We start from the raw sequence: 27076 nt of genomic DNA on the forward strand, positions 1-27076 counted from the left end.
CCGCCCCCCGCCGCGCCGCGGCCGCCATTTTGTGCGAGGAGCCGCCGCCGGGGCCGGGCCGGGCCGGGCCGCGCCGCCATCGCCGCCATGCCGTCCTCGCCGCTCCGCGTGGCCGTCGTGTGCTCCAGCAACCAGAACCGCAGCATGGAGGCGCACAACATCCTCAGGTAACCGGGGCCTGCCCGCCCGCCCGCCTCCTTCCCCGCGGGCCCGGGGCCGAGGGGCCTGCACCGGTCGGCGCACAACGGAGCTCCGCGTCCAGCGCTGCGAAACGCGGCCGACAGCCCCCGGGGCTCGGCGTTTTAACGCTCAGCTGCCTCTTTTTAACGTCGTTTTATTTTTTAAATAACGAGCGTGAAGATTGGAGCCGCTGTAGGCACTGACAGGGAGTGCTTTCCCTTTGCAGGAACACCGGGTGAAGTATTTGGCTAAATGGTGCTTGGTTCAGAGCGTGAAGTGATGCTGAGGCTGTGAGGGTCCCTTTCTTCAGCCCTGCAAGTGCTTCCAGTTTGGCTGAAGGCAGAAGGGGAGATGGGAGAGGGAGGCGGTGACACGGGTGGACAGGCAGGAGGGACCTGATCTGCCGGGAACCGTGGGCCTGAACCCTCCCTGAGCACCGTGATAAAGTCTTCTTTTTCGGTTAAAACTAGGCAAAGTCAGCATCCACACGAGATGAGGCACATCACTAGCACAGCGAGTCAAACAACGAAGTGTAAATTGCGCTTTACATTTTAACTAAAACAGGGAAAAAAGACGTGAAAGGACCAAATAATAGGAACATCTGGTCTGGCAGCCATCTTACTGTAAGCATCTGATGCAGCAAATGCTTAAACTTGGCGTCAGATGTTACCTGAGGCGCTCCTCCAAACACGATGGGACCAGTACGTGCTTTGAGCTGGGGTGGGGAAGGGCTGCTGCTTTTCTGTGGGTTTTCTGCTAGTTATAACGCTGGAACTGAGTGTTAACCAAAACCGGAGCGCTTGGGGTGGGGATTAAATTTACTTCTAATATCCAGCCTTCTTCTTCCCCTCTGTTTTTGCAGAAGAAATAAATCACTTCCGTTGTGACTGATGTTCTTTTTGAAAGTTTCTTCTCCCTTAGGATTTTATTTAAAAAAAAAAAAAGTAGTTATTTTGTAAAGGTTTGTAAGCAGCAGCATCTTATGTAATTTGGAATAGCATAGCTGGCAAAATAGAGCTGAACTGCTGATGCTGTTCCAAAGATATAACTAGTCCCTGCAAGGAGAATGATTGCTTGCCTGTAAGCTTCAGAAACAGTTTGCGTTGGATCAAAGCTAGTCCATTTTGCCAGGCTGTCCTGCTGTATGTGGCACTGCACTTTGGAAAAAAACATGTGACCAAAAGAGGAAAAACAGTCCGGAAGAAATGTTTAAAGCATAGAAAGTGAGGTATTATAACTTCAAAGTATTTTGTTAAGGGATTATGAAACTTGAACGGGCACAAACACTACGGAACCACAGGTGACTGTTTGAAAACAAAAATCTGGAGTCCAGCCATCGGTGTTGGAACATCTACATCAACATTCATAAACAAAGTTTTGCAATGTGTGGCTCAAGATAGCAGTAGGCTTTTTTCTTGAAAATATTTTTGCTAGGAAACATATCAAAATAAAAATATTTTTGACATGGTTATCACAGTTTTTTTTTAATGTTTATAATGTTGTAGGTCAGGTTTCAGAATTAACTTTGCTAGTCCACTCAGTGTTCTCATGAACTACAGGCTTTATTTAAGCCAAGTCTTTCATGTAAAAGTGTTCTCAGTAATTGTGCTTATTTCAGTCTTCAACTTATAGAGAAAAATATCTGTAAGGCAAGCTTATTTCACTTTCCAAATGTTAGGCCTACCGAATGCCTACTAAAACTTGAACTTAACTGTATTCTACTTCCTTCTACAACAAAAAAGATTCTTACAGATATATCTGAATTTAAAACCCTGATGCATTTGTGTATTTACATACATATTTAGTTCTCTATATAGCACATCCAAATGAAATGATTAACATAGTAGGCTCTCAGACACACTGCAGTCTATCACTTCTTGCTTTTATGTTCCCTTTTAGTTGTTTATCCTGTCTAATGCATGAAATTATGAAGTGGTTTAAACAGAGTTTAACGTCTTAATGTACTTATGTTTTATATTATCCTGCTGTTCTCTTCTTGAACATGAGGAAAAAAAATTGTAGTACATACTTTGTACACTTCAGTGTTTTTTTTTTACTTAACCAGATAATAAGAATTACTTTTTTTCCTTTTAAATTGCAGTAGTTCATTCCAAAGGGCTTGCACGATTCTGACTTGGCAACCTAAATTTCTTACTCATCCTTCCTGTGCCTGGTGTCTCTGTGCTGCCACTTGTGTCTCTGGAAGGCAAATGTTTGATTGTTCGCAATACAACAAAGATATAATGACATCTAACCAGTGTTATCTTGCTTCAGCACTACTTTGTTTGCTTTATAGTATTTTTCTGTATTTTCTTTTTAATGACCAGTTTCTACATATTTTTGTTATTGTTCCAATCTCCCAACAGAAGCCCTTGAAGCTTGTTGATAGAATAGCTACCATCACCAATGGTTTACACTGAGACATTAAAGCAAAGGGAAAAGAGGCAAGGCAGAGGACTATGCAGAGAGATGCAATCCTTCCTTAAAAGTTATCAAACTGGGTTTCTGTAGGTCAAATCTTACTCATCCTACACTTCTTGCTTTTACAAATATGACTTGCATCTTTTTTGCCATAGGATGCATAGATTTAGGCCATGGCTCTCCTTGAAACACCAAAGAGGAAGGTAGAAGGGTTACACTTACTGACAAGCCGTGTTACACAGCAACTTCCACGTATCCATTTGTGTAGGTTTATTTGGCATTTAAAAGAAAATTATCCTTTCAAATTCTTCCAGTGCATAGAAGGTGCTCTAGCAACTTTGTATTTTCAGGCGCTTATGGTACAAGCATCCTATCTCAGCCCCCTCAGTTCTTTCTCTCTGCGGTCCTGTTCTGGCAACGCAGACTTCTCGGATATTTGTGTTCCTCTTTGTTTTTAGGAAATGGAGTGTGCTAAGAACTTGAGAATGTGAACATGAGGTATCTTAGTGGCAGTAAAAGCTTAAAAATCGAAACCCCAGTATCCAAAGCCTAAGTTACATGTTAACATTATGATTTGTATTTCAACATTGACTAAGTAAAAGAACTTAAGTTACACCCTTGCAGTTTACTTAAGTAGCTCAGTCATAGCTTCTCTGCTGACATCTGTCAGCAGCTAACTGCTGCCAAATGGGTATTGAAACCTGCGCTGCTTAATTTAAGATATCTGGAATTGTCTTATTAAATCCTTAAGAAAGGAGGAAGTGTTTTTTAACATAGCACTTTCATCTGACAGTTTATTGCTGATAAGTAAATTACATGTTGCAGTGCAACAAGTTAATATTTTGAAGATTTTTGTAATCAAAATCAGTTAACAGTGCTTTCATGCCCGCTGTTCAAGTGTGTGATTTTTTTCTTTTTAATTGGTTGAATGGCATAAGATATTTTTGAAGTGATGTAGGAGGAGGACACTGCTAATTATTCTCTTGCTACATGTTGTGGAAGGTTTGTATTAAAGCTAGTTTGTATTAAAACTAATTTGTCCCCTGAGAAACTTTACTGCTACTGCCTGCAGTGGTGCTGCAGTTTTTTGCATTCACTTTCAATATTTAGTATTCAAGATCACCGAGTTAGTATATTAGTATATGTTTACCCTCTACTATTAATGGTAAAGATGAAGTTCTTTTTTTCCATTTTCTCTGTAGTTTTTCTAGGCAAAGGATCTTAGATATAAATGGTCTCATAGAAAATACTCCTTGTTAAAAGGCCGTGCCACATAATAGCAGATACTTGACTCACTAAACTGGATCTGCCCAGCTGCTTAACAAAAGCAGTCCTGTCCCCCACTGCTGCAAGAAGTATGGTGAAACATCTTCCAGATATTTCCTAACAGTACACCTAATGCATAACTAATGTAAAACTGTACCTTGGCAACTGCTGATGTCAAAGCATGAAACTGCCCCGGGTGAGGTGTGCGTTCCAGCTACTCGAGGAAGTATTTTGCAGTGGGTCCTGGGTGTCGAACCACAAATTTTTGATTTGTGAAACTGCAGTGAACGCTTCTGTTTTGATCTATATGAAATTACACAAACTTCAAGGATGTTTCTCACAGCTGAAGGTGGGCTTTCTAATGTGCGTGACCTAACCAGACCTATTTCAGAGAAAAAAACTAAAGTAAAAAATTAAAATTCAGGAGGAAAACATAGAAGAAAATACTTTTCCATTGTAGCATTACTGCTTTGTGTGGGAGAAGAAGAAAGAAGACAGGAAGTGCAAGGTGCTGAAGTTCACTATTTTTCATTAGGTGTTCCCAAGCTACTTTGCCAAAATAGCTTCAAGTGATAGACGTTAGGCAGGGAAGAAGAAGGATGATATATCTGGAAGAAGAGCAATTCGAAAAAATTAATAGTTCAGCCGCTGCAGTTTTGTCCATAAATGCGATGACTCTTCATGTCCAGTAGAGGCAGTAGAATAAAAACTCAGGGCTGGAAGGATGGCAGGGAAAATAACCACAAGTGCAGTTATGAGTCACTTTTGTGGAAGGAATTGTACTTTTAAGACAAACAAGCAATTTGAATGGGTGTCTCCTACTGAATTCTGCTATCTTGTGTGCGAAGACCGAGGAGTTAAAGTGTGAGTCATCGTTTGCTCAAAATGGGCACCTGGGACCCTTGCAGTGGCTCGCAGCCTTCTGGTCGCTCTTCTCAGAAGGCTGCAGATGTCTTGGTTTTCTTTAATTCAGACTCTGATAAATCATTGAACCTGCAAGTGTGGGTCCTTTTTTAAAACAAAACAACAAAAAAACTGAGATTAATCCGTGATCATGACATGTTTCAGAAGCTGTGTATTCTAAAGTTAAATATTTCAGCCTTCTGGCTAATAGTGACTGTTTTACCACGTAGCTTTGACCATTAGACCACCAGAAAGCAATCTCGTCTGGGTTATCTGACAAAATGTATTGCAATCCCTATTATTACTCAAGGGTTTATTGAAATTAAATCTAGTGTATTTAGGTTAACTGGAAAAAACATAACGGTGTTGCCCCTAAAGACAAACAGGTTTCTGCCTCCTTTTTTAAAAATTTAAATAATCAAACAAGTAATTCTTCCTAAGAACGGAATGAAGCTATTCTAGGCTTACTCGCAAGTTTTAGATGCAAGCCAGCAGGGTATGTGTTCCGCTTCTGTAAAAGTAATTGCACAGCAAGATTTTTTCAGCCCACTTGAGGGAAAGGCCAAGCACCCAAATGCTTGTACTGCGCTACTTACATCACGGTAGAGGTTTGGCGATGAAATGTGGGAAATAAAATAGTTAACCCAGCAGCTTGAGCAGAATACATAAGTATTGGCCAGGTGGTATTGTTACTTCCTTATATCAAGACAAAAACATCTCTGCCTGTATTGTATTGCCTAAGAGTGAACAGAGCGTGTTACAGATCCAAAATGTGTGAAAGCACAACAGAAACACGATGTCTGGAACACTGCGTATAGTAATTCTAAGAAAAATTAGTATAAAATGAGGGCAGCCTTTCAGAAACGGTTTATGAGTCTTAATTGTAACTGCAAGGAAATGTGTGCTTTGGGTCTCTGCCCTGAGGTTTTCCAGTAACAAGTGAGGATTTTCTCAAACAAGACTTGCACGGTGAATGTCACGGTACAGATAACGTCGTTGTCTGCATCGTGTTTTCTCTAGTAAAGCAAAAGTAGAAAAATACTTCTGGAAGAAAATTTCCCGTCAGATGAAACAGAACTGAAGTGAAGTTGTCTTGGAAGTCCGGTCTAACTCTTTTTTCTTTTATTGGTTATTTATTTCTCCTTGCGTTTTGCACTGATTCTGTGCTATGCTAGTGGAATACTCTTGGGTCCCTTTTCTTTCCTGTGCTACAAAACAATTAGCGGGTTTAGAGAAGTGGGCAGTGAGTTGGAGTTCGCTTTGTTATGCGCTACAGCAGTACACCTCAAGTCCATGTGAATCACCTTTCTCCATGTTCAGATGACCAAGTTCTGAAAAAGAATGAAGGGGATGGTTGTCAGTATAGATATGTCTGGGATGTCTTTTCTCTCGGTATTAGGTAAATCACAGATCTTTCAAAGCATGTTTGGTGACCCGCTCACAGCGAAGTTTTAGCTGTATTTAATTGACTTTGTTAAAAACCTTCAGTATATATGAGGGCTCTGTTCCTTTTGGCTATAGTCCCAAATGAGTATTTCTTTTTTGCGATGGTCCGAGGCCCAATGGCTTTGCCTCTCTGTTTTAATGTGCATCTTTGGGGAGGGGGAAAGGAGAAAATAAAACTCTGAAATCATTGCATCATTTCTGTTAGCTTTTTGGCAATGCCAGGTACCAGAAAGCAGTTTGTGTGATACTAGTTACCTGATGTCAGATGGAGGTTTTTTTTTGTGTGTGTGACATTTATGTAGGTTAAAAGATGTGTGCTGCTGCTCTTCAAACTTCCATCTGCAACTCTTTTGCGCTGTAAATCTAAGAACGTTGTGACCTTAGTTTAACTGTTAGTTGAAATATGTTTGGACTGTTTGTTTGTGATTTGGCTGATTGCACTTCATTGTTTAAAATCCACCCAGTCTAATTGCCTCTTCTCTCCCCTTCCCCACTGTCTTTCAGCAAACGAGGATTCAGTGTCCGATCCTTTGGAACAGGGACTCACGTGAAACTGCCAGGACCAGCACCGGACAAGCCAAATGTTTATGATTTCAAAACAACATATGATCAGATGTACAATGATCTGCTTAGGAAAGACAAAGAACTGTATCCCTGTGGCATGGCCTTTTTAAAAAAATCCAATATGGTTCTCCTTGAAAGGTGTAATTCATTATTTGGCATTATGCATTAGGAATACATAGTTGCTTGACTGGCAAACTTAAAATGTTTTAAGTTCACAGCAGGTTTTTTACAAAGGGCCTCTAATGCTCCTTTGTAAATCGCTATTGAGTTACAATGCACGCATTCAGAATGCTCTTTTGAAGTATGTTAACACATTTACCTCTTGATTGAAAGCACATTAATCCTATCACAGATTGTCCGTTAACCTCCACTGCACTGTGGATCGTACTTTCCCAGTGCAAAGACTGTTCCTGATAACGGATATGACAACAGCTGCCACCTCAAGATTAAAATTGTATTTAGCTCAGACAAACTGACAGGTAAGGCTTACAGTATACTTTCTCTGGGAGAGAGGATACCTTTCATTAAAGAACTCACTCTTCTCACTGAGAGCTTCTTGATACGTGATTTGAGCAGTGCACCCAAAAAAATGTGCGTAGTATATTTTAAAGAAAGGACATAGGAAAGCACAATAACAGAATTAATCCTGGAGAGCAGAGGTGATCACAGTTATGCACACTACTTAGCTTGACATAATTCATGATTCTGCATGATTTTAGAACATCTGTATTTGAAGTTGATTTTTCATTCATTAAGAAAACCCACTTTTTTTTTTTTGCAAAATCAGGGTACTCATTCTAGGTACTTCTTTCTCAGCAAGGGATCTGATTTTTTTTCTTTTTAAATGTTAAGTGCGAAAGAGAGAATTTACCCTAAAAAAGATATTCAGTATAGAATTCAGTAAGAATTTCTTCTTAAAAATAGAGAATCCTTTAAAATGAAGTATTCCAGAAATGAGTCTTATAATTTGTAACAGAGCAGTTTTTGCGCTCTTTAGTGGCAGAAGATTTTTCATGATAGAGGTGATGGGCATGCAAACATTGCCTGCTGTAGGGGGTGGGGGCCTGCTCTTCTGAGGGGCTTTGGGTGTAATTGATGGGGGAAACAAGACGACGTGTTGTTCATATGATTCAGCTTGTCCTGTTCCCCAGCCTTGCATTCGTCAGCTCAGTGGAGATGACTGTCACCTAGAGCCGTTCCAGGTGTTTGGAAAGTATCTTGGTGAGATCTGTCAGCTTGTTCCCATATTCCAGTGATGGGACACAAGAAATGCGAGCGCTCAGCATCCAGTGCTGCCTCAGCTGGGAATGATTTCCTTCCTCCAGTTCTGTAGGCCAGCAGGGATCCGGTGCATTATGGACACCAGATACTCAGTGAAATTGTGGCTGCAAGTGACTTGGCATGTTCTCGCTTGACCAGCCAAGGAAATGACATCTTGTTTCAGAAGGCTTTAATCTCAACCAGAAATGTGCTTCTGCAGTGATGGACGTCGGTCAGAGTGAGGTAAAAAATGAGTGAAAAGTAGTCACTTGAGAAAAGGAGGGAGAGCAGAACTATCAAAAACACTCTGCAGAGCCTAAAAGCACCTTCATTGCTGTTAATTAGTGAAATACAGAGCACAAGCTCACGTACCTTGAAGGCGTATGCTGAATTTCAGAAGCAAAGGGGTAAGGGACTGATGGAGCCAGGCAGACATCCGTGCTCAGTTGAATACCTACAGTGGTGGTTACAGTATGTACAAAATGAAAGCAGTCCAGAGCAGTTTAAAGGTTAGTAGTTAAAACAAATATCCACTTCTACCCTTGCATTTTTAGAACATTGTATTTAAGTTCCCTGAGCCCTAATAGAGGGCTGCAACAAAACTACTTAAGGCTGTTCTGAGTGTAGTTCTTGGGTGCTTCTTAAAAATACCACTTTTTGTTCTAGGAGAACAGTAGAGGGTTCTGCTACTAATCTGTAGGAGACAGGGCCAGTGTCTGGGGTACCTCTGCAGGATTATGTGTGGGTAGTATTGTTACAGTTCCTTGAATTTGCATGTGCAAATGGGCATCTCAAAAATAGGCCAGTATAATTACTTGCCACGTACAGCTGTGTGAAGGGACTTAAGGACTTGGTTCTAATTATATGATTGTGACTTGAGAGACAAAAAAAAAAAGGAAAATTGGTGAGTTTGCAATCAAGTGAAATCAATAAGATGAAATTAAAAAAAAAATAAAATTACAACAGCAATTGCTGTTGCACATTTGCCCAGGGATAGGGACTGTTCAAATAGAAACTTGACCAAAATTTGACAGCAGCCATTCCCAAATTCTTTATCAATATTAATTAACTCCATGATCGACTGTTTCTTTCCTTTTCTCAACACTGATATATCTGTGGCCCTTAGACGGAAGAAACCTAGTTATTTCCAAAGATACGTATTTATTTTAATTAGGATTTCTAGGCAGCATACCTCTACTTAAAAGTGTGGCCTGCTACTCTGTTTCCTGCTATTTTTGTTCTTGACTTTTAATTTAACCTGCTTGCTAAATACGTAGATAGGATTCCAGTTTTAGCTCCCTAGTTATGTGATATCAAATTAGGAGGGGAAAAAAAAAAAAAGAGAATCAAGACATTCCTAAAGGTTTGCTTGAGGCAGAAAGGAAGATGTTTCAGAAATGAACAGAAGCTGGGTTGGTGCATCTTAGTTAAAGGTATAGGCATTCTCTTCTGAGAAAAATAATTGTGATAATGTAATTGACTGAGATTTAGTTCTTTTTGAACTCTCTAAGCTGGATGGCCATCCCTTTTTTGTGTGCTATTGCTGATGTATTTTCTGTTTTGTTTATAGTACCCTTCCCATTCAGAACAAGTGGAAATAATTCTTACTGTCATACAGACCGCTTTGCCAGCAAATATTATGGCATTGTGGTCTCCCTGTGGCTGACCCTTACTCCTGGTTTATCCCACAGTTCTTCATCTGTCTTGCTCTCTGCTGTCTTAACGGGTAAGATGCATTGTGCTAGAATGTCAGTAGAGGAAAATGCGGAGGCTTTGGGGCAAACATGGGCAGTCCTGAATAGGGGAAAAATCAGAAAAAAGCTGAAGCAGATTCTAGCATGCACGAGATCTTCACAGGGTCCAGATGTACAAAGCTGAAGTACCAATTTCCTGACAGAAGAGAAGGAAGACCAACAGAAGTGTATTACTGAACTAAATCGGTGTCACTGTAGGACTGTGCAGGAGCAGGGTTCTGTGCCTTGCCCAAAATGTTTCAGTCCCACTTGAGACGCTATCGCCTGTGCCTGCGAAGAGGACAGAAAGAGGACCGTGACTAGCTGACAAGAGGGGCATCTGGGAGTGGTGAGGATATACTGAGGAATAATTTTTTTCTCTGGAGGGTGGCAATGAAGTAAGATCCTGACTAAAGTCTTAGTCAGACATTACTAGGCTTTTCCTGCAGATAAACTGAATCTTCTCTCTTGGAGTGAAATACAGCGGGACAGTATTGTAGTACTGAACGTCATCTTGTCTGGGAGGTTTCTTCTGCTCTCCCTTAATGCCAGTACTGGAAGGGAAGCAGTTCCTTGTGCAGTCTTTAACAGCTGTATCGGAAAGTTATTTGGCATCAACCACAGAACTGATAACCTAACTGCTGTAATATTGCGTGTCCAGTGTAGTGTTGGGGTCTGTTCAAAGCAAGAAACAGAACTGCTTGTTGGAGCAAGGCCTTCCAGTCATTCTCTAGTCAGTCTGAAGGATGGACTCTCTTTTTAAATTGGGGACTAAAGTTGAAAAGGTAGTTCATTAGCTTCTTAAGACAATAATCTCTAAGTATGCAGCCAGTCCAGGCTGCCTTTTCCAGTTAGGTGTGGCATATCATGCTCAGGAGGATAACAGAGTCCATTTGTTACAGCCTTGGACTTAGTCCTTTAGAATTCCTGCATTTGCCTAGTCAGGTTCTGAGAATTCTTGTTCTTGAACAGCTTTTTTTTTTTTTTAACTACTTGGAGAAGTCTTATTTTGTCTGGTAGTAGTCTGTTTTTTTGTGATTCTGTGGTTGAATGCTGTCCATGCATTATTACTTGGGTATTCACTTCAGCCACTCACAAGTGATAAGTTTGTAGCTTGAAAAATAGCTAGTATGGAAACTAACGTTCAACTTTCCTGAACTGTAAAGACAAGAATACTTAAATATTGGGAAATGGTGATCCTTTCCATTAAATAGTCTTTCTCTTAAGAGGACATACTTAGGCCAATATTCAGCGTGAAGAACTAGTTTTGTGCAAGCTGATCTGCAAGTGGCTGAGAGCTCATGTGCATGTGCTCCCTGCCTGTGGGATGCACGTGTGCTATAGCTCAGACGTCTCATAGTAGTGCTAAAGTGTCGCTGCATCTGAGCTAATAAGCCCTGGCCTGGAGATAACAGGAAAGAGGACCTGTGCATCAGCATTGGTAGGGTTAACAAGCTCTTGCTGGCCTGTGTGGGAAGGTAGAACTCAGGGAGGGCTTAGTCTGGGGTTGGAGTTGGTCTTCAACTGCCTCCTGTGTGCTTGATGAGGGGCTTGTTGCAAAACATCCTTCCTGTGAGCTGTAGCAAGAACTTTATAGTAAATCATAAAAAGTCCCTTAGCTTTCAGTAGTCTGTAAAGTATTTTTAATGGTGTTTGTGCATTAATTGTATATGAGTTGGGATGCACAATTTACACCTTCAGATTTACGTGCCTTAAGGAGAACAGCAGTAATCAGCGAAATGTAGAAGCTGCCTAGAGGAATTAAAGGCATCAGCTGTAACTATGCTGCAAGATACCTGGTGCATAGGTTTGGGATTGTAAAGCTTAAAAATCTTGGACACTTGCTGCATGGAAACAGCTACTTAAGAAATTCAAAGCAAACTTCTGATTATTGTACAGCAGAAATACACTACTGAGTTGTAAATGCGGAACAGCACTAAAACAAACCTTTAGAAGCAAAGAGCAAATTACCATGAGTTTAAGGGGTAAGTTTAAGAGTTCGAGTGCTTTTGCAAAGCACTAGCTTCGTGTTCTTGGACAGTGATGGATGGCTGATGCACTTAAAGTTGCTGCTCTTCCTTACCTAAGATAGTTTGATTTCCCTCTTGCACCCTGAAAGGCAAAAATAGTTCATGTTTTTAAACATGTAAATCTTACAATTTAAATGGTACATGGTTATCAAATAGTTGATGTCCCAGGAAGTTCTGAATTTATCCACGTCTTAATTTCTTTCATTTTTAGAGCTCAAATTAACGTCTGCTTTTTCAGGGAAAAAAGCATAAGCCGGGAATAGATGATTATAGTGCAGCGGTACCAGGAATAAGATCCTTTTTGTATGAAATGAGGTCATAGCACTTTGCCTGTTGGTTTTCTCATTAACAAAGCAAGTAGAACCAGATTATAGCTGCCGTAAGAAATTTGCAATGAAAATGAAAGGTGCAGCACAGAATGGCAAAGGAGGCAGTAATTTTCCAATATGTCATCAAAATCTGTTTCAGGTCTTACTGCTTGGGTTGTCATTTGCTGAAAAGATTTGAGACTTCATAAATTCTGTTCCTCTTGATTTCTGGTTTGTAGCCAAGTTGTATTTTCCAGCCTTGCTGTTAACGCTCTGGTGTTGTGTGGTGAAGAGCCATGATTCTGAGGCCCAGAGCATTCATGGCCTGAAGAAGTGGAGAAAAGTTGCTAGAAGAAAAGCTGCCGGTGACAGGAATAGCTTGCTCTAAAGCACTTGTCCGTTCTCTTTTGAATATTGTTTGTTTGTTGCAGAGACTTCTGCCACTTACAGCAAAAGCTCTAGAATCCGTAACAATTGAGCAGTAATTCCTGATATTTCTGGATCAGTGAACTGTCCTAATTTATGGAGAATTTATATGGCACCGCTTTTCTGGAGGCTGTACAAAGCAACCTTGAGTTGCTTAACGGGGGAAGTTACCATGGGCACGCAGGAGGACTCTTGAGCTTCGTGCTTGTTGAGGCCACGTATAGCTCACCCGTGCTGATTCCTTTTTTCAAGAGTAACTTAAATTCCACTTCTGGTAAGCTCTTCACGCATATATTTATTTCATGTTTTCATTTGGTTTTCTTCCTGGATTTGGAGCTGATTAACAGCTGTCAGCTGCTGTTCTGAGCTGGGTTCCCGTGGTCAGTGGGCTAGTTGCTGTATGGCCGAAATCACAGCCTGTTGCGTGGCAAACTTCTCCTCAACACAGCGTAAGTCTCATTTTCTTTCTTAACATCCTTCAAAGTACTTTAAGTACAAAATACTTAGTGAAACGGAAAGGATGAGGATGGAAAGCAGCGCTTAAACTGGATTTGAACAGTCTTCTATGAGGTGTGTTTCTGCAGCTCTGTACACTTTTGACCATAAGCTGAGCTCCAATACCTTTTTCTCCGCGAAGGATCTTAAGACAAAAACACTTTTCACAAAATCCCTAGCCTTTGAAAGGCAGCAGTTTTCAGTATTTCTTAGTTTGGCTTCTGAAGAAACTGCTGTTAATTCTAGTTTCATCCACATCAAAAAAAAATATTATTTGAAACTATTAGACATGCAAAAAATATAAAATACTTATTTAGATATACTTCCCTCTGTATTTGAAGTTCTAGGACATTGGAGGAACGACGGATACCAGCCTAATAGGAAATGTTTCTCAGCACATAAAACTTCCTCTGCCATCCTACCTGTCTTCTAGCTAGAATCTTCAGAAGGTTTGTTTCCTTAACCAGTGTTGGTTCTGAACAGGTCATCCAAAGAATCCTGTCTGAGGCTGACGAGTATTTTAAAATCCATATAGCATTTGAGTAATTTTCCTTGACTGTGTTTCAGTCATAATGTATGAGCTCTGCTAATGAACGTAAGCATTTTAAGTCTGTTGGGCGTTCTTGGAAGGAAAGGTGGGATTTGAATCTGAGAAACCACCTTTGGATGGACATGAAAAACAGGGCTACCTGAAGGTCTCGGTCCCTACCACCTGCTGGCCTCCTGAGTGCACCATGCATGACTAGCATTACTTAGAGATGATTTGCCTCATAAGCAGATCGAATTTTTCTCCCAGTGTGTTGGCTGCTGCTTTTGATATCACACAGGAATGCAGCGAAGCGTTCATATTGTTTGCTCTTCCTATAACCAGTGTCTTAGCACAGGCTTTCTTTGTTCTTAACTCCCTACGAAGATGGTAGTCTTACTGTTATTTAAACTTACATATAAAAAGTTGCTGCTTCTACTCTTGGGCACTGGCCTAAATCCCACTCGGTCCTTCTGTCGTCTGTAGTTGATGAACCTTGCCAGCTGTCTGCCCAGAAAAACGAGCATAGCTTTGTTTGGTCCTAGCTCGGCTGTTTCGTCTGGGACAGAAGTGACAGCAGGCTGCTGTTTCCTGCCTAGAAGAGTTTATTTCAGATGAACGCAAAGCTTTCTCTGTCAATGTAGGGAATGCTTATACAGTCTTTGTTCTTTATATTGCTTCCAGAACAATCTCCATCTTCAGGGGAGTGCCTGTAACTTCTTCAACCAGTGTTAATTGCAAGACAGTAGAATTACTGTGCCTGGCTTCTGGGATGTTTATGGCATTTTTTTTGGATGTGCAGACAGATGGTTAGAATATTCAACAGAAGAACTGAAGGCATATTTCCATTGCTCTGTCTTCAGAACAAAATTTGCAAACAAGTTAATACCCGTTCTTGCTCTTTATTCTTACCTTTTGTAACTAAAGGTGTGGATGACTTTGCCAGAGCATTTTATCTTGCAGGATTTTCTGCTTAATCTTAGTGTCTGCCACCTCTTCAGATGGTTGAGCCTCTAGATGTGCATCACATCTATTTCCATTTAGGCAAAGTTAGCATTCTCTTGCTTCCAGCATGGGTTATTACTCTAGCCCCAAGTTCAGCAGCTCTGTCTAATTGAATCACAGCTTCTACCTTTGCTGAAACACCTAGAAACTTGGAGCCAAACCAACAGTTGAAGTTACAGAAGAGGGGGGAAGAAAAGCTCAGTCAGCGTTGTTGCTGCCCAGTGACAGAATTGGCGGTGTGAATACCTTGGGAATCTGATGTGAGAACAGACTTCGGGACCAGCGTGAGGAGGACTTACTGTGAGAAGTGTTTCCCCAAGGAACACAAGTTGTGTGTGTGTGTGTGAGCTTTGCAAAACCAGTTGTTAATCAGGCTGTGGATTAACCACATCCCCCTGTACTTCAGTGTCCTGTTTGCAGTGTTGTGCTAAGGAACACACTGTGGATCTCATCCGGCATGTTTCTTGCTCTGCAGGCTGCTCTTTAAAAGTGGCCCTGCTGTCTTTATGAATGCGTTCTCAGCTTTCCCAAATAAGTGAAGCAAAATAGCTTAATTTACATAAGATTTGCAATACTTGTTTTGCTTTGTCTGAGTTCCAACTATAACTCTAGTTGAAAATTAACTTTGAGTTCTACAGTACAGAGTAGTACAACAATGGAAAGTAATTTGAGAACAGTTGTTGCAGACCCTGTTTCTCTGAGACATTTACTGGAATGACTAATATTTTTCTGACAAACCTTTTTGCCTGTACAGCTACTTCAGAATACTTCCTGCTTCCCCCCATCTCCTGACATTCGTCTTTTGAAATCTGGCGCAAGTTTCTATGCCTGAGAGGAGCATCCAAAGGAATGTGCAATACCTGAGTACCCTCTGGTGTTTTTCTTTAGCTTGCCTGCTGGTCCTGCTGTTGATTTCTACAATCCTTTGTTACCTGTCCCTGTCACCTGGTGGACCTGCTAGCAGTTTGAGGTATCTTGCTGAGATGACAGACACTCTTTTAGATTATTGCAATTGAAATTAATCTCCATGTGGAATACTCACTGAATGCAGTACGTGGCCAAGTGTTTGGCATAGTCAGAAATGCCACATCTTTGAAGTCATCTTGCATTCTGTCTTTGATATTCTCACCTTTCTGATAGTCCCTCCAGTATGTCCATCATACCCCCTTCTCCAGCTCTTTGGACTTTACCATTGCTTCCTTTCTTTTCCCTTTTGACAGCTTATTTCTGTCCAGTTTCATCCTCAAATGAAGTTTCAGCTTTTCAGCACTGACAAGTCACTGTCTGGCACTTCAGCTGTAGGCTAAACTAAAGATCTTGGCTTCTCTCAGAGAAGTGTGGGCATGCAGCCCTCAGCTTTAGGGCTCAACCAGACTTAGGGAATGAGCATGCCGAGCCTGTTGTTGTTGGACCAGCTACTGTTGGTTATGGACCAACCGCTGTGAGCTTGCTCAGCTGGATTTTATTTGTAGCTTACAGTTTAGAAATGCTACATTGTTGGCCTTAGCAATAAAAAGCAAGTGACATTTCATATTTGGTCCTTTGCAAGTCATTCATGCAGGCACAAACATTACAAGAAATGTTACTTAACCCAACTTGGTAGCTTTGTGATATTTTAGGATGTCATATTTTCAGCGTTAGGACTATAAGTTGCACAGTACCACAAAAGGCTTGTGAACGATCTCCAATTTGTACTAAAAAGGCACAGTTTTCATTCCAAATGAAAGGCAAATCACGCTCCAGATACAGAACATAGACAGTTGTTGCAGCGATAACCACAGCTGCCTGGAAAGCAGAATTCATAGCGCTGGTGCCCTTTTTAGTGTTGTGTTCCCTGCAAAAGGAAGTGACAACTGCAGGTGGAAGAAGGGTGGGCAGTTGTTCCCCGTCAGCATTTTGCCAAGCAGGATGAAGCACAAGGTATGTTCTGTTTACAATACAGTTACTAATTAATTAAATTGAGATTACATAGAAAAGAGACTTGCAAATGCCATTTGTGCTGGTGTTAGAGACTTACTCTGCTCCACTGCTATTTTTCACAGAGAAGAATTGCAGTGTTTGAGTATAGTGACAGCTGCATGAAAATGAATAATTGGCGTGTCAGATTTGTTTGAAGATGTAGAAGCTTTGGACGTCAGCCATTACTTTAAAGACATTTTTTTCCTGAAGAGCGTGTATGCATTTTAGCAAATTGAATTTACCTAATTATGTTTAATAGATTGGTCTCTATTTTAGATGACTATATAATTAATTTATATACTCCAGAATATTCAGGTTATACTACTTGCCGACTTCATTTTCAGTTTCGTCTAGAAGTTAAGATGAAACTTAGTGAATTCTTTTCTGGTTCTTTTCATCCATACAAGATTTTAACTTAAACAAGTCAGTGTATTGGGTATCTCATCTCAGATTAGTCATCTGCAGACGAGGTGTCTTGATGCGACCTGCTTGGCTGCCCTTATACCGAGGGGAGGATAGGGATATTTCAAAGGATGTTTTTTCATGGAGAGTGGAAGAATTAAAACAGAATAACCAGGCAGCAGATGCAACCGATTCCTTTTCACTGATCATTAGGGAAGACTTTCTGCCTTGATGACCTGAGATGTAGATGTTTACTTACAACCTTGTAGACCTGCATGATTAAGTTCATCCAAGCTTCCTCTTACGGTATGAGAAATATTTCTTGAAAGTCTGTTGTCCGCATGCAGTGATTACCACCACAAGAACTAAGCCCTATTCAGCAACAGTGGTAAGAAATGAAACGAGCCTTTGGCTTAAAACACAGCATAATATGCTGAAACATCTTAGTGTAAAGAACTAGGCGTGGCAGTTAATTTTGCTGCTCATGCTTCTTACATGGTGCTTGGTATCCAGGTGATATTTTACAATTCTGAAGTGCACATTTCTTATAAACACGCAACTTAGGTGGCCTGAGATGATCATTCCTGTCTGTCCTTCTCTGAATATCAAGCTCTGAGGTTGAACTGCTGCTGAAGTTTCCCTGCTGAATTAATAGATCCTTCTGACTCCAGCTGGACACTGAGCTCTGCAAAACAGTTTAATGGAAGACACAACTCATCTGGCTGTGTCCGTCTCCCATTCAGCCCATTCTGTTCTCCTGAATTTCTCATTCACAATATTGCAGTCTTGTTTTATCACAAAACTGAGATGTTAAGTGGAGGCCCCATCATCATAGATAGGTACTGGAGGGGGGAAAAGCAAAACTAAACCAATTTGCCAGTAATTAGATCTATTCTCATTGAAGTTGATAGCTGTTCTTGATTCTTACTGCTCTGAGAAAATAAGCAGTGATCTTGTGCTCTGGCAGACACTGAATGTGTCTGCTGTTTTGCGGTGTACTTCTTCTAACCTTTAACTGTCCGATCTTGGGATTTATCAAAACTTCCTGTTTTTTCCTTTGCTAATCTGTTGCTTTTTTTGTCAGCCTCAAGTGCAGGTTCTCTAAACATAATCCACAGTAATTTCTGTGCAGTCTAGTTGCTTTCTGTGCCCTGTATCTTGCTATATGCTTTGTTCTCTAACAAGAGTATCTGTTTTTATTTAATGCAAATAAAACTTTTTTTTACATAATTTTCCTTAAGCTTGTTTGGTGGTTTAAAAAAAAAAAAGCTCAAGCTGTAGCCAGTACTTTATTGTAATCTTGTCTTATTTCTGAGGTTTCTTTCCTCTTGCTGTCCTCTTGTGGTTCTACCTGGGAAGTGTATTCACCATAAAAAAATGATGTCTGGAAGCGATAGCAGGTCCGAGCTGGGTTAGGTGTGACATGTAGATGGCTCTTCATATTTAATGGGGGGAGAAAATTACTGTTAACGAAAAGTCCAATTTGATGCAGTAAGTTATTTTAATTTAGATGATTCATTACTCTTTCAGGTGCTGGCAGTCCACTTAAACATTGATGTATCAGGGGAATTAATCCCAATATCTAGTTCTTCAGGTAATACGCCATATTTTATTCAGGAACTACTTTGGAAAAAAATACTGTCCTGTCTACCCTGCAGAGAAGGTCCATGATGTTTCATTGTAAAGAAGAGCATGCCTAGACTTCCTTTAATTCTTCGTGGACAGACATACATGTTTTTCTAAAGACCATCTTTAGGTTCCTAACAAGTTAGCTTCCTAAATAGAACTTGGAATAACTGTGTTTCTCAAAGATGGCTGTGCAGAGGAATAACTACATTATTCACATGCATAGATGGTGAGATAGCACTAGCATCTGAATCACTTAACGACACCCTGGGTGATATTTGCCTGACTTCATGAGCATATTCAGTGCAGCTTTAACACTTAACAAACATACAGACCAACCCTGGGAAACCTAGTTAGGGGATAGTGCAGTTATGCAAAAGGATTGCCTAAAGTTTTTCCCCCTGCCCCTCACTTTTCCCTTAAGCTTCATAGTACCTGAATAACATCTAGCATCCATGGGAGAATTTTTTGCCACTGCTGTTCAACTTAAAGATGTTTCGCCCAGCTGACCTCCAGCATAGGCAGTCATCATACAATCTTAAGGAGAAGATCTTGAAGCTACATGTGTGTTTTTCCCCCTATTTTTTAAAATGGATTTCTAACAATAGTACTTGTGAAATTATAGAGAAGAATATCTTTCAGGCTTGTAAAGATCCAATTTCCTAACAAAAACAGCAGTCTACATTATATTGAATTCTGCAGTCAGGTAACCATCAAAAACATTGCCGTGCTATTCAATTACACAAGAAACACTATCAGCAAAACTGGAAGTGGACATGTGTGAAGGCAGTGCAGTCACGGGTATCTTGCAGTGTGGGAGTGGTGTATGTAACAGTGGAAAAAAGTATTGTCATATGGGAATCTTCTCTTAATTTTAACCTCAGTATAGCTTTTATGAAATAGTGTAAACATTGTAGTTCGGGAAGGTGAGAGCTAGGAACTAAACTAGTCATAGTCAATGTGTGAAAATAATTGTGAGAGTTTATTAAACAAGAAAACACTTCTGCTCTCCAGGATTATCTGCTTTATTCTGTGGATGTTCTTCTGTATCCCAGTTCCACTTAACAAAAGCTCCTGTTCACAGCTTTTAGCAAGACTTACTCAAATTTGCCAAGTGGACCTCAAGCAATTACTTGAGAAGGACAGTGCAACAGTGGAAGGTGGGAAAATAGAATCATATCATAGAATGGCCTGGGTTGAAAGGGACCTTAAAGATCATCTAGTTTCAGCCCCCCCTGCAAATGCAGAACTAAAAGTCTACTTGCTGGAAATGTTCTTTTGAATATTACTAGTAGTTAAGGAAAATAGCTAGTTTCTCTTCTATATCAATATATATATGATAGTATTACACAGCTAAAAGTACAGTTTGGGTCCTGAGTGAGAAGCTGACTGATGAACTGAGTGGGAAAGGATGGGCAGCGACCTACCCGGGGGGTGGGAGGAGGCATTTCTGCTGTCTGTGGTGGGGGGATTTTAAATTTGGGTGGCAGGAGCTGTTGAAAGACTTAGGAGGTTGTTCTAAACACGTTTATATTTTGTATATATATATATATATATCAATACGTTATTATGGGACATCCTGAAGTAAATGGAGGGAACGCAGAGTCGGTAACCGTAGAGATGGCAGTTTCTAGCTATCTCTTCAAGAATGAGCAGCAGTGCTCCGTATGTCTAGGCACACCTTGTGTTGCAACGTCTCTTCATATCAAGTTTTTCTAGGAGTGATTTGTTATGCACAAATTTCAATACTTTGTGGATCCACTTAGCATAGTTACTCCAATAAAGGTAGTATCTGAATTAGACTCATTGCAAAAACGTGATATTTACTGATGGTTTGCAGTGGGTGATGACCCCTTAGGTAAATATATAAATGCTTTAACTTTCTGAGCATGGTAGCGGTAAGGTTGCTGTGGCCAGAGAACAGCACTGAAAGCCAGGAGAGAGTTTTGTGAGTACCTTCTGAAGAAGGGAGTGCTGAAAGGGGACAGCAGAGGTGCAGAGAATAGGAAGCATGGAGTTGAAATCTGCTGGAATGAGCCAAGTCTGACTTCATGGCTGAACATCTGGCAGTAGAGACCTTTAATGAGGTGTAATATCTCTTGAGTTCACCTGAGCTCATGATGAGAACAAATCTGGGCTAAGATTATGCATTGAAAACAGTCCTGCAGCTCGGGGCAGCTTGCCGACAGGATGATGGCACGCTGGCTTTGTCCAGGTGAAAAAGATTTCAGACGACCAAGTATGAAAGCGTCCTGAATCTTAACAGTTTATTTCAATCTCCTTTTATAGGCACATAGACCCTCAAAAAATGTAGCTGCAAGTTGGCAGTGGAAAGCTTGTGTGAAGCAGAAAGCTTGACTGTGTGGGTTTTTTGAATATGCGTAATTCTGTCTCCATGCTCAGGAAAGCTAGGGGACAGATGCCAGCAACGTTTCATCCTAGAAATGGAGGGGAAAAAAAAAAGAACCAGGAGAAGAGTGTAAGGTGTTGTGAATTCTTCCTTCAACTGCATGATGTAGAAATAGAGATTAGAGAGCCCAGAAGGGGCTCGCTGTCGAACTCCAAACCAAGCAGTGCAGCGGGATGTTTACAAGTGTTCTGAAAATGGCTGTTACAGTCGTTTTTGTGCTTTGCACATCACCAGAGGTCTGGCGTAGTGGATTTTCTCCAAGCATGACAGACCCAAGGAGATTTTACAGGGATGCTGTGAAGATGTGGGCTCTGGTGTACAAGAGCTGCTTCAGATAGCTTTGGGCTATAAAGCGCAGTTACACAGGGAGAAGTCTTTTGGGAAGGAACGATGGTAAAAGGTTTGGGAGAGCCCTGAAAAAAAGACACAGCAGAAGTCAGCCGACTGACTGATAGAGTTGCTTATATATATATTTGTGATGAAGTATCGTTCAATTTGTAATTCAAAATGGAAATTTTCTTCAGTCAAGCAGCTAGTGGGATGCTGCAGCTACATAAGAACTGAATATTTTTCCCATATAAGGTCTCTTACTTGGGTAGAAAGAAGAATTTAGATTTTAATATAGCTTAAAAACTTGGGAGAGTTAAAAGCTCTGGAGGCTGTTGGCTTGAACGCTCTTCAAGAACACCTTGAAGCACGTAGATTAGTGGCATAGACCTGGCTGCCTGAGCAAGAGAACCGGGGGTACTGGGGGCACCTGGAAAAAGGTGGACAGAAAGTTGCCAGTCTCTCGTTACAAGATCAGGATTGTATTGCAAAAAGAATGAAGACAACCTGCCAAGTATGTGACCTTTTCAAAATGGAAATAAGCCAAGATGGTACCTTACATACTATTAATGATGGATTTTTTTTTTTCTGCTCAGAATCCTTCTGTTATCTCAAGAAATTATAGACTGTTACCCTTACTGCTATTTTAATTTAAAAACATGTACTCGGATGGCTAAAAATAGCCGGTGCTTCAAAGCAAGGAAGAGATGCATCGATTTCCATGCTCTTTTAATTCAAACCTTCCCCAGTATTCCTAATCTGCCCATAAAACTGTCTTCAGGAGGAGTTTGCTATTAATGAACCGAGCAGATGTATGCGAGCGTGCTCCTGATGAAACCGTGTATCCCAGACAGCTGAGAGGACAGGGTTAGTGTGGGCAGGGGATTAGTGTATCCTGTCTGAAAGGGGAATGTGGGCTGTAAATTTGGGTCTCAAAGCTACTGTACCCGCGTAAATTGAGCTACCAAGCAGCGTAACGAATCTGTTTCACCCGGTGACTGAAGTGCTGGCAGCAGTAACGTCGGTGGTTTTCTTCGTTCCTGTTTCTGTCTGGGGATGTTCTGAAAGGGATGATGCTCCACTGGTTTATTTAATTTCCTTCGGAAGCTCAGTTGTATAAACCTGCGGGGCTGAGTTCAGGTTGCAGCTTCATGCAGGCGTGCAGCTGGCACCAGGAGCCCTGTATAACTTACGGGACAGAGGCCGAAAGGGGCAGTGACTCAGGTGGATGTAGGGCACTTAGCAAATGGCCATGTCTGTGTGCTCTAAGCATTACGGGTATAAAAGCAGTTACCCAAGGGAAGTTGTCCTTCTGAGGAACCCAGACCTAATGAGGGCCTTGTGAAGCTGTCTCTGCCATTGTACTGAGTTGTCTGAAACCCAGTAGCTGCCTGAATTGTCCTTCTTGGGGTCAAACAGGGATCTGTTTAGTGGTCACCGATCTTTGTATTTGCAAACAGATTTTAAAGATACTGTAATAGTTTACCTTGTACTGGTCATTTGCTCAAAAACGTGACTTTTCTTAAAGATACTTAACTCAAACAACTTCAGATACACACAGAATGGGATTTTACATATGTTGGACAGAAATAAGAGAATCAAGCCACGACCAGAGAGATTCCAGAACTGCAAAGACGTTTTTGATTTGATTCTTACGTGTGAAGAAAGAGTCTATGATCAAGTAGTAGAAGGTAAGGACCTTGAGCTGATAACTTAACTTTGAGTTCTTCTCTACCCCACACACCCACACCCCCAAAGACCTTCACAGATCTGGAAACATCTGTCTGCTCTGACTGCTCTTGCTGGAGCACCAGCAGGGAGAGGAGCTCCCAGTGCATTGCCATGGGCTGTACGTAGCAGAGAAGTGACAGCTGAGTACATATTTCTCAAAGATGCTAGTTCTGGCAGCTACGCAGGATGTGTACGTATAGCAATTTGAAATCGCTATAACAAGCGTTTTGAAATAACAAGCGTTTGGAGAAACTCAAGTACATGTTTGCTTTGAAAATGCTCATGGATCTAGAAGATGACCAAGTTGTATGTGATGAGCTTTTTTTTTTTTTTTTTACCACTATGGGTTGATGGAGAAACAGTCTAAGCTATCTTCGCTGTGCAGCTTCCCTTCTTCCCTGAGGAATACTTCCTGTGACCTACCAAGCAGTTTGCCCATAATAAATACTTCCTATGAAGCTGGAGAAGCTATTCTTGAACACGATTAGTTCTCTGCTAACGTGCTACAGCTTTGCCCTTAAATGAGTCAGCGAGATATGCCAGGATCTCATGTTGTGCATTGGCTGTTCTGCATGGTCACAAATAATGCACAGCAAGCTGATGGGAGCTCAGAGTCGTGGGGTTTCAGCTCCTGGGCTGGCACCCTGCTGCTGGAAATGCTGGATACGGGCTTATGTAAGGTTTGGGGTGTTTCCTTTACATTCAAAGACCAGCAAACAGTATTATACATAACGTAAAAGGCCGTTGCGTACCTTTTCAGTCGTCAGTGGGCATGTCACGCACACAAACATTTGAGCTTCTGCAAGCTGAGCAATTAAGGGCTCTGAATATCTAAGTGAAGTGTTTGAAACGTATCGGTAAGTTTTGAGAGCCGCTGCCCTGCGAGTTGAATGGATGGTTCTTCAGTCAGTTCAGCATGTCTCACGTGGAAAACAGCTTTCACCCTGTTTTATGAGAGTGTTTTGAGTTACAAGGATATGAGGCGAAGGGCAGCCACTTGCTAGCTTTCTGCTTGTGCCTCCGTCACGTTATGATAATTGGTCAATTACAAGCAGCGTTAAAGGAAGAAAGCTTGAGTGCTACCAAATGGCTCTTGGTTAGAAAGGTGAAACTTCAAAATGGAGTCCTCAGCAGGCTTTGCCAAGCTAAACTTGCAGAGCAGGGTTAGGAAAGAGCAACTTGTAGCTTAAAAAAGTGTGTGTAATGGGAAGGTTTTGTTAGAGAGGCATAACAATAACACATGGGTGTATTAATAGGAAAAGGATGCTTTATTTTTTCCTTTTCCACCCATAAGTGGAGCATGTTAAAGCTAGAATTTTCTAAAACAATTGGCAGTGCTTAACTTCGAGGAGTTCACTTTGCAGTTTAATTTTCAGTGTTTGGATGCACAGTGCTTTCTGAAAAACAGGCAATTAAAACTCTTCAGGTGAGGAAGCCTAAAATCATTCTCGACTTTTGAAAATCTTCGGTTTTAAAGACTGCCAGCCGAAGGTGAGCGGTAATTTCTCTTGACCAAGGCTAATAAACCATCACAGCCCTTCCACAAAATTGAATTCTTTTGTTCCCCAAATCCACCTTCCCCTTCTGAAAAGAGGGACTATACTATTCACTGGTTCTATGTATACAGAAAATAATAAAACTGTTTTCTTATGAATGCTGTGTAAAACGTGAAATCATTCCACCCGAAATTTTGCTGTTGTGTGTTTTGTTTCCAACTAGATTTAAATTCCAGAGAGCAGGAGACGTGTCAGCCAGTACACGTGATCAATGTGGACATTCAGGATAACCATGAGGAGGCAACCCTGGGTGCTTTCCTTATCTGTGAGCTCTGCCAGTGTGTAAGTAGAGAGGGCTCGTTTGGGACCCAGCTGACTGCACGGGGCTTGGGGGTTGTTTAGCTCTCCTTAAAGGCGCTGCATATTGCAGAAATCGTTTCAAGTAAAACCCATGTCAACAGAATTAAGTTTCCAAATTCTCATGGTTATTTACGGAGCTGTTGTGCAACTGGAATGGAGTTCATGATTTCCAAAGTAGACAGTGTGTGTCCAAAACTAATGAATTGTTAGCTGCCATGAAAAGCAGCATCACAGAGCACTTCACATAACCATTACACTTGTTGAGCCCATCCTCAAAACATTTGTTTATAGCACAAATGTCTATTTCAAAGGCAGTTGTAATATGTAGGATTTAAACATCAGAGTTGCATTGTGAATCACGGTATACTTGAAAAGCATCCTGTGTAGGTGTATTTCATAGTACCACCCTGTTGTGTGTATGATGTGGAAAAAATCTGGTGCCTTCTGTCTTCCACCTTCAATGTTCTTGGCCCTAACCCTTGAAATAATGCTGAAATAAGCTGAGCTTAAAACAGTTGACGTAACTGTCAAGAGAACAGAAAGGCTCTGTGTCCTTTCACAACGTGCAAGCTGATTAGCTCACCTATTCCAGTGTGGCAACAGACTTTTTTTTTACTCCAGACTGTGTGATCTATTCTGGTCCCGAATACTTGCATCCTTTCCAGATCCAAAAATCCTCTGAGGGTTCAAGGGACTTGAATTTTAGCCATCTGTTCAGTGTGCTTGCAGCTATTCTGAAGCTTCCATTTGTTATCTAGTGAGGATGGATGTTGCCTACTCAACAAAGTACTAGTTCAGTGCCAGTTCAGTGGGTTGGAGAAGGAAGGATGTGCAGATGAACACGATGCAGAATATATGTCCGTTTGGGAATGCTGGGAATCTCAATAAAGCACCCAGTGCTGCACGGCTTGGTACAGCCTGCTGATTTAGGCTTCACAGTAAGCCAAAAACACTGAATCGTTACTGTTCTCTAAACTGCATCGTATCCTTGGAGTCCAGTTACTTAGCATTTTTTTCTCTTTTAGATACAGCACACAGAAGACATGGAAAATGAAATAGATGAGCTGTTACAGGAATTCGAAGAGAAAAGTGGAAGGACTTTTCTTCATACTGTCTGCTTTTATTAAAGCACATCTGTCTCTTAGGCCTTAATACAAATGAGAGAAGCATGTGTTTAAAGTTCTGATTATACTGTATTTTCCTGGAAAAAGAATATTGATTTTTTTTTTTGTTAAAGACTCCTTTTCATTTTTTTTTTTGTTTTGTTTGTTTCATTTCAGGTATTCTGTCACAGGTAGGCAGAGATACTGGTTGAATTGTACATATGAAATGATTAAAAGTATACACAAAGGCCACCTATTTAAAAATGAAAATCAAGATTTTCTTTAAATCCTACTTAAATTGTTACAAGTAGGCTTTTAATTATAAAGAGAATGTTTCTTGAATATAAGTTTATAATGTATTTTTCCAGCTTACAAATTTATTTTATTTCAGTTGTGCTTTTTTTTTATTTTAATGTGACAGAATGGCTGAACTATGTGAAGATATGAATGGAACAATGAAAAATGAGTATCTGTATATTATTAGATATAAAATTGGAAGCATCCAATAAAAATAAAAACCTGCAAGTTTGTCTGTTTTCAAAATAGAAGCTAATTGTGACTGCTCTCGTGAGGTAAGACGCAAAGTATCTGAAGTAGCACAAGAATGCTCATTCATCCAACTTGTCTTGGAGAGGGTGTTGACAGCAAGAAGATCCCGATGGGAATCGAAGACCTGGACTCTGTCCCTTGTTCAGAGAAGCTGCATATGTGGGCAACTCATAGTGATTTTTGATCCTGTGTTGAACCAAAGTGAACTGCTTTCTCTACATGAATTAGGGCAATGCCAGTAGATCTTTTCGCATCTCAATTGCTTTGGAATTATCGTATGTGAGATTGAAATAAGACTGTGAGGCTGTAACTACAGCAGTCGGGGCCCAATTGTATATATGTCTTCTATAAGGAAGAGGGGGAGAAATGGCAAAGTTAATAGAAATGGTTGAAAGCTTTCTGTTAACTGAAATATCTTTTGAATGGAAATATTCTCTGCACATACAGCAATAATAAACGTGTTTGTCACAGCTCACAATCCAGAAAATGAGTATGTATATACAAACAGAGCCAAAGCTCAGCCTTCTTTGTTCAGACTGATAGAAATTAA

The 27076-nt window shown here is 40.8% G+C and overlaps 1 protein-coding gene across 1 annotated transcript; it reads left to right on the forward strand.

Moving 5' to 3' along the window:
- SSU72 (SSU72 homolog, RNA polymerase II CTD phosphatase) lies at window positions 1-27004 on the forward strand. Its single transcript, XM_083802374.1, has 5 exons — window positions 1-167; window positions 6721-6864; window positions 22839-22978; window positions 24738-24856; window positions 25900-27004. Exons 1-5 carry the CDS (start codon window positions 88-90, stop codon window positions 25999-26001), a joined length of 585 nt encoding a protein of 194 aa, XP_083658500.1. The 5' UTR covers window positions 1-87; the 3' UTR covers window positions 26002-27004.
- The last annotated feature ends 72 nt before the right edge of the window (window positions 27005-27076 follow it).

This window comes from Anser anser (assembly GCF_964211835.1).
Source record: "Anser anser genome assembly, chromosome: 17".
NCBI classification, from domain to species: Eukaryota; Metazoa; Chordata; class Aves; order Anseriformes; family Anatidae; genus Anser; species Anser anser.